The sequence below is a fragment of the Cucurbita maxima genome, unplaced genomic scaffold (assembly GCF_002738345.1).
Source record: "Cucurbita maxima cultivar Rimu unplaced genomic scaffold, Cmax_1.0 Cma_Scf00012, whole genome shotgun sequence".
Lineage (NCBI taxonomy): Eukaryota > Viridiplantae > Streptophyta > Magnoliopsida > Cucurbitales > Cucurbitaceae > Cucurbita > Cucurbita maxima.
Window position 1 is genome coordinate 3318627 of NW_019272028.1, and position 16042 is coordinate 3334668.

General features: G+C 37.6%; 3 protein-coding genes across 4 annotated transcripts; 2 read left to right on the forward strand and 1 right to left on the reverse strand.

Moving 5' to 3' along the window:
• The first annotated feature begins 65 nt into the window (after positions 1-65).
• Positions 66-2777, forward strand: LOC111487711 (protein KRTCAP2 homolog). 2 transcript variants are annotated; one of them, XM_023135211.1, is made up of 5 exons: positions 66-169; positions 625-783; positions 1105-1156; positions 1968-2034; positions 2423-2777. In XM_023135211.1, exons 2-5 carry the CDS (start codon positions 628-630, stop codon positions 2511-2513), a joined length of 366 nt encoding a protein of 121 aa, XP_022990979.1. In that variant the 5' UTR covers positions 66-169; positions 625-627; the 3' UTR covers positions 2514-2777. The 2 variants fall into 2 exon arrangements, with proteins under 2 accessions (XP_022990979.1, XP_022990980.1); XM_023135212.1 differs by lacking the exon at positions 66-169 and adding an exon at positions 189-358.
• Positions 2778-3642: 865 nt separating this feature from the next.
• LOC111487102 (auxilin-related protein 2-like) lies at positions 3643-9754 on the forward strand. Its single transcript, XM_023134338.1, has 10 exons — positions 3643-3661; positions 3749-4581; positions 5320-5579; positions 5659-5864; positions 6012-6147; positions 6275-6372; positions 6500-6565; positions 6674-6763; positions 8575-8751; positions 9202-9754. The coding sequence occupies exons 2-10, from the start codon at positions 4001-4003 to the stop codon at positions 9235-9237; spliced, it is 1650 nt and encodes a 549-aa protein (XP_022990106.1). The 5' UTR covers positions 3643-3661; positions 3749-4000; the 3' UTR covers positions 9238-9754.
• A 3220-nt stretch (positions 9755-12974) lies between these two features.
• LOC111487547 (amino acid permease 3-like) lies at positions 12975-15760 on the reverse strand. The gene is made up of 7 exons (XM_023134996.1): positions 15609-15760; positions 14958-15051; positions 14634-14867; positions 14469-14562; positions 14162-14376; positions 13941-14080; positions 12975-13863 (listed from the first exon to the last, which is right to left on the reverse strand). Exons 2-7 carry the CDS (start codon positions 15049-15051, stop codon positions 13210-13212), a joined length of 1431 nt encoding a protein of 476 aa, XP_022990764.1. The 5' UTR covers positions 15609-15760; the 3' UTR covers positions 12975-13209.
• Between the last annotated feature and the right edge of the window lie 282 nt (positions 15761-16042).

Below are 16042 nucleotides of genomic sequence, written 5' to 3' on the forward strand. Positions count from 1 at the left end.
ATTGATTTTTTTTAATACAAAAATTGATACGACACCGTTTTCACGTTCTGAACTTCTCGCGAAGTATTAGACGCAGGTTTGCCAGAACGGTATACGACATAACATAGACCGTCGACGCGTTGTCGAAGGAGGAACCGAAAGCCTTTGCGATAGAGCTGCTGCTTGAGAGGTATTTGCCTACCACTCTTTCGATCCATCTAGTTGTGGAGGAAATCATGATCTTGATCTAAAATTTACCGTTCTTTCGACCCCATTGAGTGGAATTTGAACTGAATTGTATCTTCCATTGGTTTTTGCTTCAGATTATCTATCTTTGCACGACTTGGATTACTGCTGATTAGTCGATTCTTATAACTAGGTTATCTTGAACTAATCGTCTACTTCCAATGAAACTGAGATGTTCATTATCCATGTTGTTTCGGATCCTCATTTTCTATGTTCCTTTTGTAATTGTTTTACATTTGAATCTCTGGATTATGCATTCTCAGTTAGTGCGAATTGTTCTTCATTTTAATCACTGATCTAGTTTTTTTTTGGCTGGTTTGTGATTTCTGTTGCTGTAATTACTCGTGGTTTGATAGTTGACTATTGGTTATGACGTTTTTGTGTTTGTGACTATTGAAGGCCATGGCGGGGTCTGGGAGTTCCATGCTTTACTCATTTCTTCTGTTCACTGTCATTCTTTCACTTCAAGAGATGTATAGAGGAAAACTGGCTTCTTCGGAGCTGTTTACCATACTTGGAGGTTTCATTAGTTCTCTTCTATTTCTAGTGCTTCTAACCGTGAGTTCGAACGCTCTTTTATTCTTATACCAGCTTGAAAAACTTGTAGATGCATATAATTGTGACATTTTGGACTTGGTTTTTCTGTCAAACGTAATGGAATCAGTTTTATTTTATGGATCAAAGGCAAGTTATGCTCACGTGCTGATTGTTGCATACATCCGCGTACAAGCAGAAGATTGAACTCAAGACCAAATTTGTTGCTTTCGTTACAGCATGAAGATGCAGTTTATGAGCTCAATTTATATTTAATTTATGCTTTTCAGCTGAAATTGTTGATTCAGCATGATAATTTGCATTTTCTTGATTTATTTATTTCAGTTCTTAGGGAACTTCCAGGAAACATGTGGCATGCGAACTGGATGGGGAGCTGGTAAGTTTAATGACTCGTGCTCTTGACTTCACATATTTTTCTGCCTAATAAGTTTCTCGAATACTAGTGCTGCAGAGTTGATATATATTTTTCATTTATTTTATATTTATCTCCAGAAAAACCTATCTGTTCTCTTTAAATGTTCATAATTATTAGGTTTAGTAGCTAATCATGACATTCTGGGGGAGGTTGACATTCATGGAAGCTACAATGTATTCTTATGATATTACTGAGTGCCTAAGTTCCAATAGTCAAATCTTTTGTGCGTTTGTATGTTGATGATTGTCGCGAGCGAGTTGAAAGAATCTGTATGGACCTATGTCTGTAGTTTTGTATTTTTTTAAAATAATTATTTGTATCTTCATCTTGGCTTTGATTATGCTATTGGTTGGATGTTTGTAAATCATGTTCTCCTTGATTCGTCAATCATACAGAAATGAAACGACAATTTCATTGTTTAAACTAGTACTCTCCCGAGTCCTGATTTTGTACAAGAGCCTACTCTTTGAAGAATGTCAAAAGATCGTAATATACGCTGTTGTAATGTCTGCCAATAGAATTCATTTGATTTAATTTGGAACTGGAAGTTGATTAAAAAGGATCTAGAAAGGTTGAAACTTTGTGGATTAAGATGCTCTTTTCGTTTATGTTATTTCATTTCAAATAAATTTTCGTTGATGGTTGTCAAGAACCTTTATGCACGCTAATTCAGTAGACTATAAATTATTATGAACAGCAGCATTGTGCCCACATTTTCCAATTTCCTTGGAGATGAATAAGAATTAACTAACCATTTACTTTTCATTTGCAGTCATTGTAGCAGAAGCAGTTGCATTGATTGCTGCAAGCACTGTTCATAGAGTTTGCATCACAACATGGTATTCTGACTTATCCACATCCTTTTTAAACTGTTTTTCATAGCTACTATCCCTTGGAGAAAGAATGTAGAAGGAACCACTACAAAAAATAATAAAGACATCGTAAAGTTTCAAAAGTTATCATTATAAGGCTAAAAACTGATCCTATCATGGCTTAACGTGCAAGACACGAATCGAAATAGTAATTTCATTTCAAATACTTCAGGAGAAGAGAAAGGCACCAATCCAAGACATTTGTTTCTTCAAATATTGAGATCAATAATAGCTATTATATTATGAAGTAGAACAGCAAGTTCTATAAAAACAATAAGTTCACTATTGATTGGACCAAAATTTTGAGTATCTTGGAACTCTAACTTCATAACATTATTATTTTCTTCTGCTGCAGTTTCTTGTTCTCCGCTGGATTGCTGTATGAGTTGAACAAGCTTTCAGGTGGCGCACTTTCTAAATCTGAATCTAGAGCCAAAAGGCACTGAGATGGAAAGAAACTAAGCTCTTCAGACAGCAACGGCTTTGTTTTTGAGGTTTTCTTTTTACCCCCTAGCCTCCTGCTGCTGCATCCTCTGGTGCTGAGTAGTCGTGTTTTTGTTTTGGTATTAGGAGGGGGTCGTGAGAACAGTTTATTACAATCATAACATTAACAATGGTGTTAACTCCACTGTCTTTATGCACTTTTTTATTTGGTTAATGAGAAATTGCCCGAGACTTTGTCTAGAAAACGAACACTTGAACCATCGAAATCAGCTTTTGTAACTCAAATCTCGCTGTCCCTCTCTCTTTCGTTTCTAATAATGTTTGACGAGGAGACCGAACTTGTCTCACATAGGCTGTTACAAATGATATCAAAGCTAGATATCGAGTGGTGTGCCAGCGAGGACGCTAAACTCTCAGGGCAGGTGAATTATGAGATCTCACATCGGTTGGAGAGAAGTTGGAGAGAACAAAACATTCTTATAAGAGTGTGGAAACTTCTTCCAAGCTGACGCATTTTAAAACCGTGAGATTGCAATACACAAGGAGCCAAAATGGACGAACATCTTGGGATGATATTGGTGAGTTCAAATCCAGCATTGGAGACATGCTTGCAGTGACTAAAGCCTTCTATGTTGCCATATTAGCCATAGCTCTACACGAAAGTTACTAAAGTCTTGTACGTTGCCATATCTCTACAGAAAGTTACTAAAGTCTTGTACATTGCCATATCAACCATATCTCTACACGAAAATTACGAAAGTCTTGTATGTTGCCATATCAGCCATAGCTCCATACGAAGGAGGAGACGGATGAAGAAAAAAGTTGCTGTGTTATATATATATATATTGGTTTATGGACTAAAATGTAAAATTTTGAAACTTAAAAGTACTTTTTTTTTTTAAGAGAATATTAATTTTATTTTCATTTGAAACAAACATTCCAACCAAGATAAATGTAACTATATATTTATTTTAATGTTTCTCATCTCAAATAAAATATAAAGAAAAAACTTTTAAATTTAAATTGTTTAAAATTAATGATTTGTTAGGAAAAGTCAAAACCTTGACTTAAATAATGAATCGACAAGACGAAGGGAGGGAAAAGGAGAGTTGGTGTTTGCCGCGTGGCTTCCACTCAATTTATTCGTGCGGTAATTTCTCATTCTGGATTTCAAGCTTCTTTAATGTTTATGGTTCAATTATTTTCTGCATTAATTCTTTGCCCTTTCCCACCTTAGAATTTGTTTTGAAGAACAGTAATCAAGCGATCCCGTTTTTGGATCCGCCTTTCTCCGGCTCCAGTTTTATGCTGTTTTCCAGTTCCTTTCGTTCTGATTCCTGCTCGCTTTTGCTTTGAAGAATTTTGGGTTTGCTTTAAGAGGAAGAAAAATTCTCACGCTTACCCTACCTTTTTGTTGAGATCTACGGAATCGGAAATTCGAGCCTAAATCTGTGATCCCCATTGTTCCAATTTTGTGATTACGTCTGCGATGGACGATTTTGGGGTATTGACGGAAAGATTTGGATTGAAGCCGCAAGGAAAATCGGCTCCAATGGCTGCATCGAAGGCATCCACTTCCTCAAACACCTTCCAGTCTCCGAAATCCGGGTATAATTCGGGTTTGAACGGCAATTCCTCGTTTGATTCTGGCTTTGATGCCGTATCTTTCCAGAAAAACACTAAGCCCGGGGGGCTTGATGATTATGGTGATTTTCTTGGGAGTCTCAATCAGCCAACGAAACATTCGGGGCATTCCGGAAGTTCTCCGTCTTCTTTTGATTACGATTCAATATTTTTTGGGTCGAAGAGTTCAGATCCAACTTATGATGATGTTTTTGGTGGGATTCCCGGATTCAAGAGCTCAGTTTCAACAAAGACGGAGGATCCGGTCCGATCGTTCTCCTCATCTACGAATCAGAACTCTCAAATTGATGATTTGTTTGGTAATTTCGGCAGCAATGTGGCAAAGACAACAATTCCGAAGCCATTGAAAAAGGCAGCAAATAACAATGCAGCCACTTTTGATGAATTGATTTCTGGCTTTGGCAAGGGCAACTCTCGAACTAATAGGTATAATCAATGTATCATCTTGCATAGCTCTCTACATTATGCTGTTGGTACCAGAAAAATGTGGTTTGATTTCTTCTTCTTGTTGGTGAGTTTGCTCTACCATTGTCGTGCGGGTGTGAATTGAACTTAGGAAAAGATTGACGTAGAATTTAGCTTAATTTATTGTGTATTTCTAGTTTCTTACAATTCATATTGGAAGCTACCGGGTGCACCTATAATAAAATAACAATTTCATTCCTTACACTGTAAGATTAGCTATAATAAAACGCATACAATTAAACCAATTTCCTTGTTTTGGTTCCCATGTTTTCGACTTTCTTTACTTACCTCAAGTGATCTATGCTAGCATGCTTCCATTTGTTTCTCCTTATGAGGTGAATTAATGCTAGCTTAACTTTCCTCTCCAATCAACAACATTGTATTGTGTTGTTAACGAAGTACCAACTATCTTACTGGAATGAAACCGATAATATCGCCTCTGTTATTGAATACCATGATGGCTTAACAATTCATCTTTTGGTGCAGCAACAGAAACGCTCTTCAATAGGAAAAAAGTATTCTTGATTGTTGCAGAAATCTATTTTCTGTATTCTCTATGTTCCCTTTTTGCCAAACACTCTATGGTGTTGTTCACTTGATGACTTCCATGCATGATGTCTCTATTCGAGCATTTCTATTTTTCTCGTACGTGTGAGTACTTGTAAAACTGATGCATTCTATTATTATTCATTTGACCAGAGCGAGCGTGCTGGACAATCTGACCCAGCAATCAACTTCTCATCCAACTAAATCAACTTTCAGTTCAGCCAAAGATCCTTTCATAGAACTAGAATCAACTTCAATACCAACTTTTAGTTCGTCTAAGGCTTTCTTAAATCCGTTGGAGGAAATTAGTAAGTTCAATAGTTCTGGAGGCACAAAATTTGACATCCCGTCAAATTCTTCCTCACCATTCAAGGTTCCTCCAATACCAAAGCCAGGGCATAAGGCAGATAAAGGTGCTTCAGCTTCCTTATATTCATAAATATTGATGTCCAATCTCATCATAATTTGACAATATCGAGATGCTCTGTGCAGTTAAGAGTTCCTCTTCCTCTCCTATAGATGAATTGGAGAACTTTGCAATGGGAAAAGTCAATGCCTCAACATACACAGCGAATAGAAATGGTAAAGATGCACATGCTGCAGGAGTAAATCATCAAAATACTGTAGACGATCTGGACTCCTTTTTCAATGCAGGTCCTCGATCAAAGAGTGTTCCAAGGTCACGAACAACAACTCCGGTGAGACGCATTCAACACCACCAATTTTTTCACAAAAGAAAAAAGAATATGAAAGTTTGTTGCACTTGAAGCAATATTGTATTTGTTTATCAGTATCCTGAACTACTGGATTGATAGTTCTGTAAATGTTGTGGGATTATTTTTCAGGATCCTCTATTTGACGTTCCTAAGTACAACAAACCACCTGAAATACCAAAAGGAACTTCTTTTGCAGCCTCATCCAACATAAAGAAATCTTCTTCTGCTCTAAATCTTGTGGATGATCTTACATCGGTTTTCGGAGGTGATATACCATGAAGTGCAGCTTTAGCTATGACTATATGCAAATGATCACTATTTTCTCATTTGTTTTTTTTCCCTCCAATTTTTTAAATTCTGATTTTTCCCATCCCTCCTTTTTCTCATGGTAGATGCTCCTTTATTTGGACATTTTGATGAAGTTGAGGGAGAGAGTGAAGAAAGAAGAAGAGCCAGATTGGGTCGTTTACAAAGGACCCAAGAGCGTGCAGTTAGTGTTTCTCTTTTTTTTTTCTTCCTTCTTTGTTACATTTGGGGTACCTTATAAGAAGCTAGATTTCTCTTCTTTGCTGGATATTTTTGTCATTGAATTGAAAGTAGTCCAAATTGATTCTCAGGCAAGAGCAGTGGCTGATTTGAATCAACGTGACTTTCAAACACTGCACGAGCAAGAAGAGAAGCGTGTTAGTATTAAATTGCCATATTAGTATTTTGTCTTACGAGTATAGTTCTCATTTGGGTTAAATCCAAAGGCTTGGTTGGTTTACTGCCAATTTTGTTTACTTTGACAGAGGATTGCCGAGTCTTTAGATGTTGCTATCAAGCGCTGGGCTGCAGGGAAGGAAGGAAACATGCGTGCACTGTTATCATCATTGCAATATGTGTGTTTCTTGGTTCTAATTTTTCTCTTTCATTCTGCTCCTAACCTATTGCCCTTTTTTTTCTTCTATTTTTGCTTCTTTCTTATTTTTTTTAATCAGTAATGAGGATACATACACACCAAAACAGAAGCACAACCTAAGCCTTAGGGATGAGGGATCCTAGCGTGTGCAAAGTAGGATCAAACAGAGGCCTCCAATAAAATAAAATAAAAAAAAAATGAGGGCAGAGGGAATATTACAAAAGATTATCTGTAAAGCATTCCAATTGAGGCTGTATAATGAAGGTGCCCACAAAAGTTAACAAAAGTGTACTGTATCTGAGAAATGTGCATAACTCCTTTCTTTCCAAAGGAATGAAAGAATAGCTGTAGATTTTGTCCAAAGGGTTTTACTCTTTTTTTAACCACCATCCTGAAATTAAGTCTAAAAGCCCATCTTCATTCTTTTTAGGAGGACACCGAGCACAATCAAAGTGATTGCAGATGTAATTCCTACCTTTCTGCGCAAAAGGATAGTGAAAGAACAAATGGTCACTAGTTTCAGCATTGCTTTTACACGTCAAACACATAGATAGTGACACGGCTAGATCTGGATTTCTCTTTTGAGCCCTATCCATAGTATTCAAGCTCCCATAGGCTAGATATCAACCAAAAAAAAATTGTCTTTTTTTTTTTTTGGTACTATTTCCTTGCCAAATCAACTCTCTGAGAAAGTGAGACATGGATTCCCAAGATGATGAACTTTTTTGGCCGATTTCACTGAGAATACCTCAAATGGGTCTGCTGTCCAACAAATCAAATCATTGGCTTGACTGGGATCTTGGAGCAGAACAGCGAGGCTTACTCATTCCTCTAATTTTCTGTCCATTAAACCTCTTCTCAGCTGAAGATCCCAAGCATTATTGGAAAGATACCAGCTGTCTATAGTGGCAAACTTGGAATTAGAGACTACATATGGAGGGAAAGGAGCTGCGCATAAGAAGAGGAGAGGTCCAAGAGAAGGGTTGAAGATTTATTCTTAAAAGATTTAGTAATCTTAAGCTGCTTGTATTTCCCCTTTAATTTTTCACGGGGAGAAGGAACTTTTCACTTTTGGAATTGCTTTATGATGCATTCTGTAGGGTTTTGCGATAGTAAGGACTTGGGATTTAGGAAGAGTCTAGGCTGCTGTTGTTGAGGATAATGGAAAACTGAAGTATCTAAAATGTAGGTTAGTATTGAGAATAATGGAAAACCAAGGTTCCTAAAATGCATAAAATTTTCTTTTTGGCTTCGTCAGGACACAAGTTAATACTGGAAACATGATTCAATTAAGACACCTCGAGAGGATACAAAAAGGCTTAAAACAATCGATTATACTTTATTACTACTGTAAAATGTAACACTCTTACTTCCCTGACATTGCATCACATTTGATAATGCTTGTGAGAACTTAATTATTTGTTATTGAATTGCATGGTATATTTTTAATGGAAATTATCGGTTTTGAATTCAAATAATTATCAATAACATACGGCCCTCTGGTTCTGTTGTTCTATTCCCAGGGGTTGGACTGTGGTCCGTTTTTATCTAAACAAGATTTTTCATTTATTAATGTGTGTGTGTATACATGGACATTCAGAACCTCTTGATCCAGTTATATACGCAAGGAAGTATGGGCTAGTTGCTCCTGATGATCATAACGCAGTATATTTTTACCAGATCAAACTCTTAACTTCGGATCAACCATCCCAGATTTTCTGCCATTAATTTGCTAACGGCATAGATTCAGATATTAGCGTTCTAATTAATCTCCATTCTACTGCTGATTAGGTTCTCTGGTCCGGTTGTGGTTGGGAGCCAGTTTCATTGACAGATATGATTACTTCTTCCTCAGTTAAAAAGGTTTATAGGAAGGCAGTCTTGTGCATTCATCCGGATAAGGTTCAACAGAAGGGTGCCAGTATTGAACAGAAATATACCGCAGAGAAGGTTTTTGATATTCTCAAGGTGACCTAAAAATATTATCATTTTCACCTCTTTTCTTTTTCCACTATTTAGCATCCTAGTTTCGAGCCTGCATCTCAACTTGGTGTCTGATTTCTAAACGATGAAGGTATACGATCTTTCTAGTTTGTTTACATGTAGAGAAGTGGGTTATTTGTTTTTAATTAAAAATTTCATGGAGCTTCAAGTCTCCAATGCAGATGCTGATTATGTATAGAATTAGAGAGTACTTGATGATTTCCTCTTTGGAATGTTTCTATGTGAAAATATAACAATCCTAGGAGAAAGAAAGAAACAAATGATTTTGATTGATGACTATTCTTTCCATTTTTCTTGTACCAAGAATTGGCTGATCAATTTATGACTGCTTTTAGATTCGAAATCTAATTCAATTACTGGTTTTACTTGTTTTAACTGTCGTATTACCGTCAAATTTTTGTTACATTGAAACAGGAAGCCTGGAATAAGTTCAGCAAAGAGGAACTTTAGACCCATCTTGGATGATTCTTTTCTTCAACCACCATTTCACCTGCAAAGTATGAATATTCTACTCAGGGAGAGACGACTAAACTAGCATTACAATCGTCGGCTGTTTTCTTCAGGTCAGTCTGGAGGCCATGGCGGCCAAAATCGTGTTCAACATACTGTCAGAGAAAGAACTAAATGGTCGTCATTACTTGACATTGAGGTAATAGTTGGATCCCATAGGTTAAACCATAGTTTCATACCCAAATTATATTGTGATTTATATCGTTCCCCAATAAAATAGAGCTGATGGTTCTTTAAATTTGCGCCACATTCATTGTTTTTGTAGAGTTTATTTCTTCCATTTTTCCTCTTTCTTTCTCCTGGGAAGGAGTTGTGGGTTGAAAGTTGAAACATCTTCCATCCTTCCTGTATTTTGCTGAACTGTACATTCAACATTTTGTATTGTATGTTGCAGGAGTATCCTTGAATTGTGTAACATGTGGAAACTTTTCTCATTAACATTGTCATTCTTTTTCCATACTGTTTCTTTCCGGGAGCGCTAGTGAACTGGTTAAAACATGTTCTTGAATAAAAGGTTAGACGTTTGAATCTTACCTCCATATTGTAGTAGAAAAAAGAAAATGCTCGTGTTTCTTTTTACTTACCTTTACAAGGTTGGAAAGTCAGGTGGTGATGCCTAGTTTTCAAACTTTTATGGAAGAGACCCACCATTTGACTCGACTCAGACTGATACTTCTTTTTCAAGAACCTGTATGAATCCACTTTCTATGATGATTTAGTGGTAAAATGAACCAAGCTACACCTATATAAGCAACTAGATAGGCCAGGGCCAGGACTGAATGTCACTTTGAAAGTGAATAGATTGGGTTTCTGTCTTAGACTTCAAGACTCATCTCTCCATTGAGTTGGCAAACCTTCATTTGCTTTACTTCCATTACAAAGCACCCCATTAAGTAGGTTGAAGAGAAGAAATACATCCACATTCTTTGTACCAAAAACTGCAGTTTCTCAGTTATAGAGCTTTGTCTTTGCCTCTAACCATTAACCCAATTAAAGCTCTACAAAAAAGCACCCCGAAAGAAAGTGGGGAAAGATAAAAACAAACACATCTTGGCCTTTCCCTTGGTCCTTGGAGATTCCTCCAGATCTCCACTACAATCAAAAGCAAATCCCCACTAAAAAGAAAGATGAGAGAACGACATCAACCCTTTTCCAGCGAAATTATGAAACTTCCCAGAAAGATAACCCCACAACCCACTTTCCATCCTTAGTTTGGGTGTACCCTACCACTAGCAACGAAGCCGCCGCTAAGTGGGCGGCCGCCGACTTGAGACTTTCCGGCGTTTTTGAGTCCTAATGTTTTTAGTTAGGTTTGATTTTTAGAGCTTGCTTTTGGCCGATGAAGTAGGAAGAATGATGGTAGTAGTGTAACATTCCAAGCGTATTGCTATGAGATATTGTGGACTTTAATTCATTACGTATTGCCGTTAGCCTCACGGTTTTTAAAACGTGTCTGTTAAAGAGAAGTTTTCACACTCTTATAAAAAAAATGTTTCATTCCTCTCTCTAACTAATGTGGGGATCTCATAATTAGGCTGGTACCACTTTATCTCAATAACTTTTCAGGGTATTTTCATCGTTTCTCTCTCGTATATCAAGCGGTATAATGCTCCATGACTTCGAACATCAATTTCATGTGGAAAAGGGCTGTTTTATCTTACTTTCTTTCTTCCCTGCTTTTGATTCGCCAAAGATAAAGTGGTTTTTTGAATTGTATACATAGAAAAATGAGGCCAAGCTTTTGAATTCTAACTTTTAGCTCGCTGGTGGGAAATGTTCTGCACCTTTCAGAGAATATGGAGAGTTCTGTGCTTGAAAAGGAAACATATCAGTGAGCTCGTGGGGACCTGCTTGGATTTGAATTGGCAAAATGGAATCTTGAGTTGCTTTAAGCTGGCAGGAGTTGGATGGTTCCTTGTATAACTTTGTTGGAGAGTTTAGATTCTTGAAAAGTAGAGGGAATGGGAAAAGAAAGCGAGTGGGAGAAGGTTGTGAGGGCGAGCTTCTACTTCCTCTAGGAGATAACTCTTTCGCACGTGTAAAGTTAAGAAATTAAACTCATATTTGCTTATGAGGGTTTGCTTATCTCGAGCTATAAATACGTTAATCTCGAGAATTACATGAAACTATATAAACCCACATTTAGGATTCAGAAACCGAACCTTTTAACACTTGATGAACGATTCAACAAAGGCGGTATCTTTTTCCTTTATGAAAGGAGAAGACATCACTTTCTCACCCACCATTTGCATAAACCCTAAAGCGAAGCTGATAAGTTGATCCAAGTCTTAAATATATAATTTTTGTATGAAATTCAACTAAAGATTGTATAATGTATGGTTGGTGTATATTGACTTACTGTTTAGAACAGATGTATGAACATAAATTTGCACCTTCAATGGTGCTCTTGAAGGTATCTTTATTTGTCCAACCATATTCATTTCCAAGCAATGGAAATTCCTTGCCCCTTCTCATCTCCAAGAGCTAGAGGGATTTGGTTGGTGAGGGCTTTGGAAGATGATTTTGTTACAATTATGATACGGAAAAACAATTTCACGTTCTTCCTTTCCTTTCGATAAGGGAGGATTAAGAAAATCCTATTGATTGGAGCTTTCTCCAAACCTCCGGAAAAAACATGAAAAAAAAGGCTCGAATGGTACGATCTCTCCGTCACCCCAGAATGAAAGGGGTGATCTCGTAGTTCTTGGTCTGTGAAGATACATTGTTAGGTGCTTCGTTTTATTTTTCCATTGAGGTTGAACCTAAACCTGGGCTCGAGAGATAGCTGTCCATATATTGACAAGAGATGTATGGATTCTCGAGAAGAGAGAAGCCGAGGTGGTCCCCCCGGACCGCACAAATCCCACGAGTGAATAGAAAGTTGGATCTACATTGGATCTCACCTGAATCGACCCATCTATCCTCTTGAGGAGAAGTTTGGTTTCAAACCCGAGTTAAATGATAAACTATTCCTGTAGCCATAAATGATCACTTTTCCTTAATGCCTCGTGATACTCTTTTGAGCTTGGTTGTCATGGACCTTTGCATCACGTTTGGACATGTTTAACGACAATCAATTCCTAAGACAACTTTATAATCAGAACCTCTCAAAATCAGTCCATCCAAGTATTATTGAGGTATATATAAAGTCTTTCGTGTCAAGTCATTTCTGCATACCGTGTACAAACCCAACCCTATATTTCAACATTCAACTCAAAGGGACACAACCCAATGGCATTTTCGTTCAATATCCATTTAAAAACAAAATTCTTAGCAAAATTCCAAAAATAAAAACAAAACGGTTCTTAAAACTCAATTTTTTTTGGCTACATGAATTTATGTCTCAAACCATAAACTTCATAAACTTCACTTCTTTCTATACGACACAAACACAATGTGAAACTTATAAAAATGTAGGTTGAATATTGTTCCACCTGTCTTTGACCTCTTGCAATTTTATGGGAATTTATTTGAAAACGGTTCCACCACTTTTCAGCTTATGCTATTCAAAGTCAAAGGTAAGAATATGGTAAGTTCGAATATGGTAAGTTCGAATGTGGTAAGTTCGAATATTATAGTAAGTTTCGAGTATTATGGTAACGTCGATTCGAGTACAACTTAATAAATAGTGCACAGATTATCATTTCAAAAGTCAATAACTTTTGAACTAAGAAAGATAGCACGAAAATGTTCAATTTTTTTTAATTCGATTGAGAATATAAACGATACAAAGATGGAATGATCATAGTTTTTAACATGTACAATCATGATTTCATATATTTTCTTGAAAACGACACTAAAAATAACCAAAAGAAGAGAAGCTTCAGAGTTTGAAGCCTTTTTATGAAGAACTTGAATTAAAAATGGCATTTGGATCAACCCCTTTTCATTGCAGCGCCTGATCTATCTGAATCAAAAGCTTGTGCTAAAGGGCTTGTAAGTCTTTAGATCTAAGACGACCCCGGCGACCGAACCGGCTGCCGCTGCTATCGAAATTATGAGACAGGCAACGCTTAAGATTTGCAGGCACAACCATTTTGAACTCCACTTTGGTATCTTCTTTTGAGCAATGTACATCTCCACCGGGAAGTAAACCGTGAGAGGCCAAAATCCTAGAGCTCCAAGGAGTCCAACCACGTCGTTGAAGAACGGGAGAAGCATCGAGATCACGGTCGTCACGATCACGAAAACCGTCCTCCAAACCAACCGGAAGAGGTTGAGTCTGTAGGGGCGGATCCCGGGAATCGGAATCTCTATCTCTTTGGTGATGAATTTACTATCAGGAAACTTCTCAGATGCATACTTTTCAAAGAAGGCATAGAGAGGTTGGCAATAGACTTGGTAGGCACCAACAAGATGAATAACAATAGCAGCATTAGCAATGTCAAGCAGCCAATAAGGGTTGTAGAACCCGAACCCCGTGAGGAGGTTTCCCGGCGACAAGTCCCCGAACGCGGCGTACCCCGCACAACCACAAAGCATGTAGAACAACGTCGTGACCGACACGCTTACTAGAGTAGCCTTCTTCATTGTCTTGGCCTCCGAAGGCGGAGATCGAAGAGTGTCCTGTCAAACAAAACATAGCTCAATTAATCAAAACTGAACCGAATCAAAACTTGACACCAAATTCTCGAGATTCATACCTGTATTTCGATAAGGATAATCGAGTAAGAGTATGCAAAAGCAATGTCTCCAAGAGCTTGGAAGCTCCTCCATACTTTTTGTGTTTGAGTAACAGTTCCAACGCTAATTCCAGTTAAACTCCCTCTAACTTTCCCATTTCCTAAAACAATCAAAACAAGAACATCATCAAAACCTACTTCGTGGAATCCTTAAAACAATCAAAACATGTCTGAAAATTTACCAGCAACTTGAGCAATTCCAAGGCCAAGCCCAATGGTTGAGTAAGTAAAAGACATGACAGCAGCAACAATGGATAGCCACCATAGCTGATCAAAATCTGGGATTTGAGAGAAGATTATCTGTATAATCCCAAAGGCTATCATATAAGGATTGCTATTAATTTGACAAGGATCTTTCCCTCCACTAGCATGGAAGCAATTCGATCTCTTAATAGCCCTGCAAATTCAAAACCCCTCAAGAACATAAGAACACAAAAACCCCATGAACATAAAGAATCAAATCATTCATCTTTCAAAAATTTCACTCACATCATGCTTATGGCTGAAGCTATTGTATACCCAATTGCCACTCCAAAAAGATTGAGATATTGAACAAGCCCACATAATTTCACATTCAATCCTCCTGCAAATGAATCAAACATTACCAACAAGCTCAAGTTCAATTGATTCCCGTAAATTCGGAGTTTTTCTCACCAAGATTGGCCTGAACGGCGTCCATATACGTATAATTTCTCTTGCCGGAAACAGGGTCGCCGGACCGGTAACAAGCAGAGAGAAGAATGGAAGTGTAATAAGTAACCATGGAGAACAAGAACATAACCGCCGGACCAGCAACCCATCCGAGCTGCGCCGTGGCCCATGCCAATGATAGAACGCCGGAGCCGATCACCGCCGTGATAATATGAGCACTTGCAGTCCAAACGGTCCCTGTTTAACAGAACAAAACACTATAAGACTCTGTTTTAAAGAAAAACAGAGGAATCTGTTTTTGGTGTAAGAAATGTTCGCCGGAATTACCAGTTCGTTTGAGGCGGCCATCGTCGTCGAAGCACTTGGAACCGCCTTGAGGAACGGCGGCGGAGGAAACCCCAAAAGCTTGATCTTCACCCATCTTCAGAATCAAACAAAAAAGAACAAAAAATATTCAGTCTTTTTGAAAACCAAACCAGGCTGAAAGATGTGTTTTTTTTTAAGAAAATGGGACAAAATCTTGGTTTTATAGAGGAAGAAGAAAGCACGTGTTGTTTAATCGAGGCTAAAGGATTGGACGCCATTAAATGCGTGTCTTCGTTGACTGCCGACTAAAACTTTCTCACTACGTTGACTGCCGACTAAAACTCTCACTACGTTGACTCAAAATCTCAGCTTCCTGTCAGCTCCCATTTTTTATTTTCTTAAAAAAATTTGTTGGGTTATTATAAATCCTATTTCATATCGATCGAGCATACACCTAGCATAACTCAACAATAATTGATTTTTACCCTTTTTGTTTAGATAAGAACCCAACACATAAATACCAGTAAATTCAACTATATTCGATACACATCTAATCTAAGTATATAATAACGAGATTTCCGATCATGAACTAACTTCCCTAAAGTAAAACGAAACAAAACAACTACAAACGGGAATAGATGAAATAATGCATGAATCGATGGATTGGCTGACCTTGATAGATAAATTTCTCGACTCCGTCTAAGATACCCTTCGCTCGAGATGTTTACGTTTGGTTCTCTCTCCAACGAAAAGTTTAGGAGAGGAGAGGGAAGGGCCTTAGAGGAAGAGGAGAGAATAAGGATTATAAAGGGTTTGAGTTTGTGTGAATCCAAATAATGTCCAATATGCCTTTATATAGCAAACAAAAAGGCAATATGTACAAGAAACAATGTTCATTTCTAGAGAGAGAAAGAGAGAGTCACGTGCGAGAGAGAGAGAGTCACGTGCGAGCACTCTCCTCCCACCATTATTATTCAATATTTGAAGTAGAAGAAGAAGAATTAGGTTCTTGGATGGTTAAACCTTCGCCATACACAAAAAGAGCGTAGAGGAGCCAAAGAACACTTTTTTTTTTTTTTTTTTTTTTTAAATTTTTTTTTTTTTTT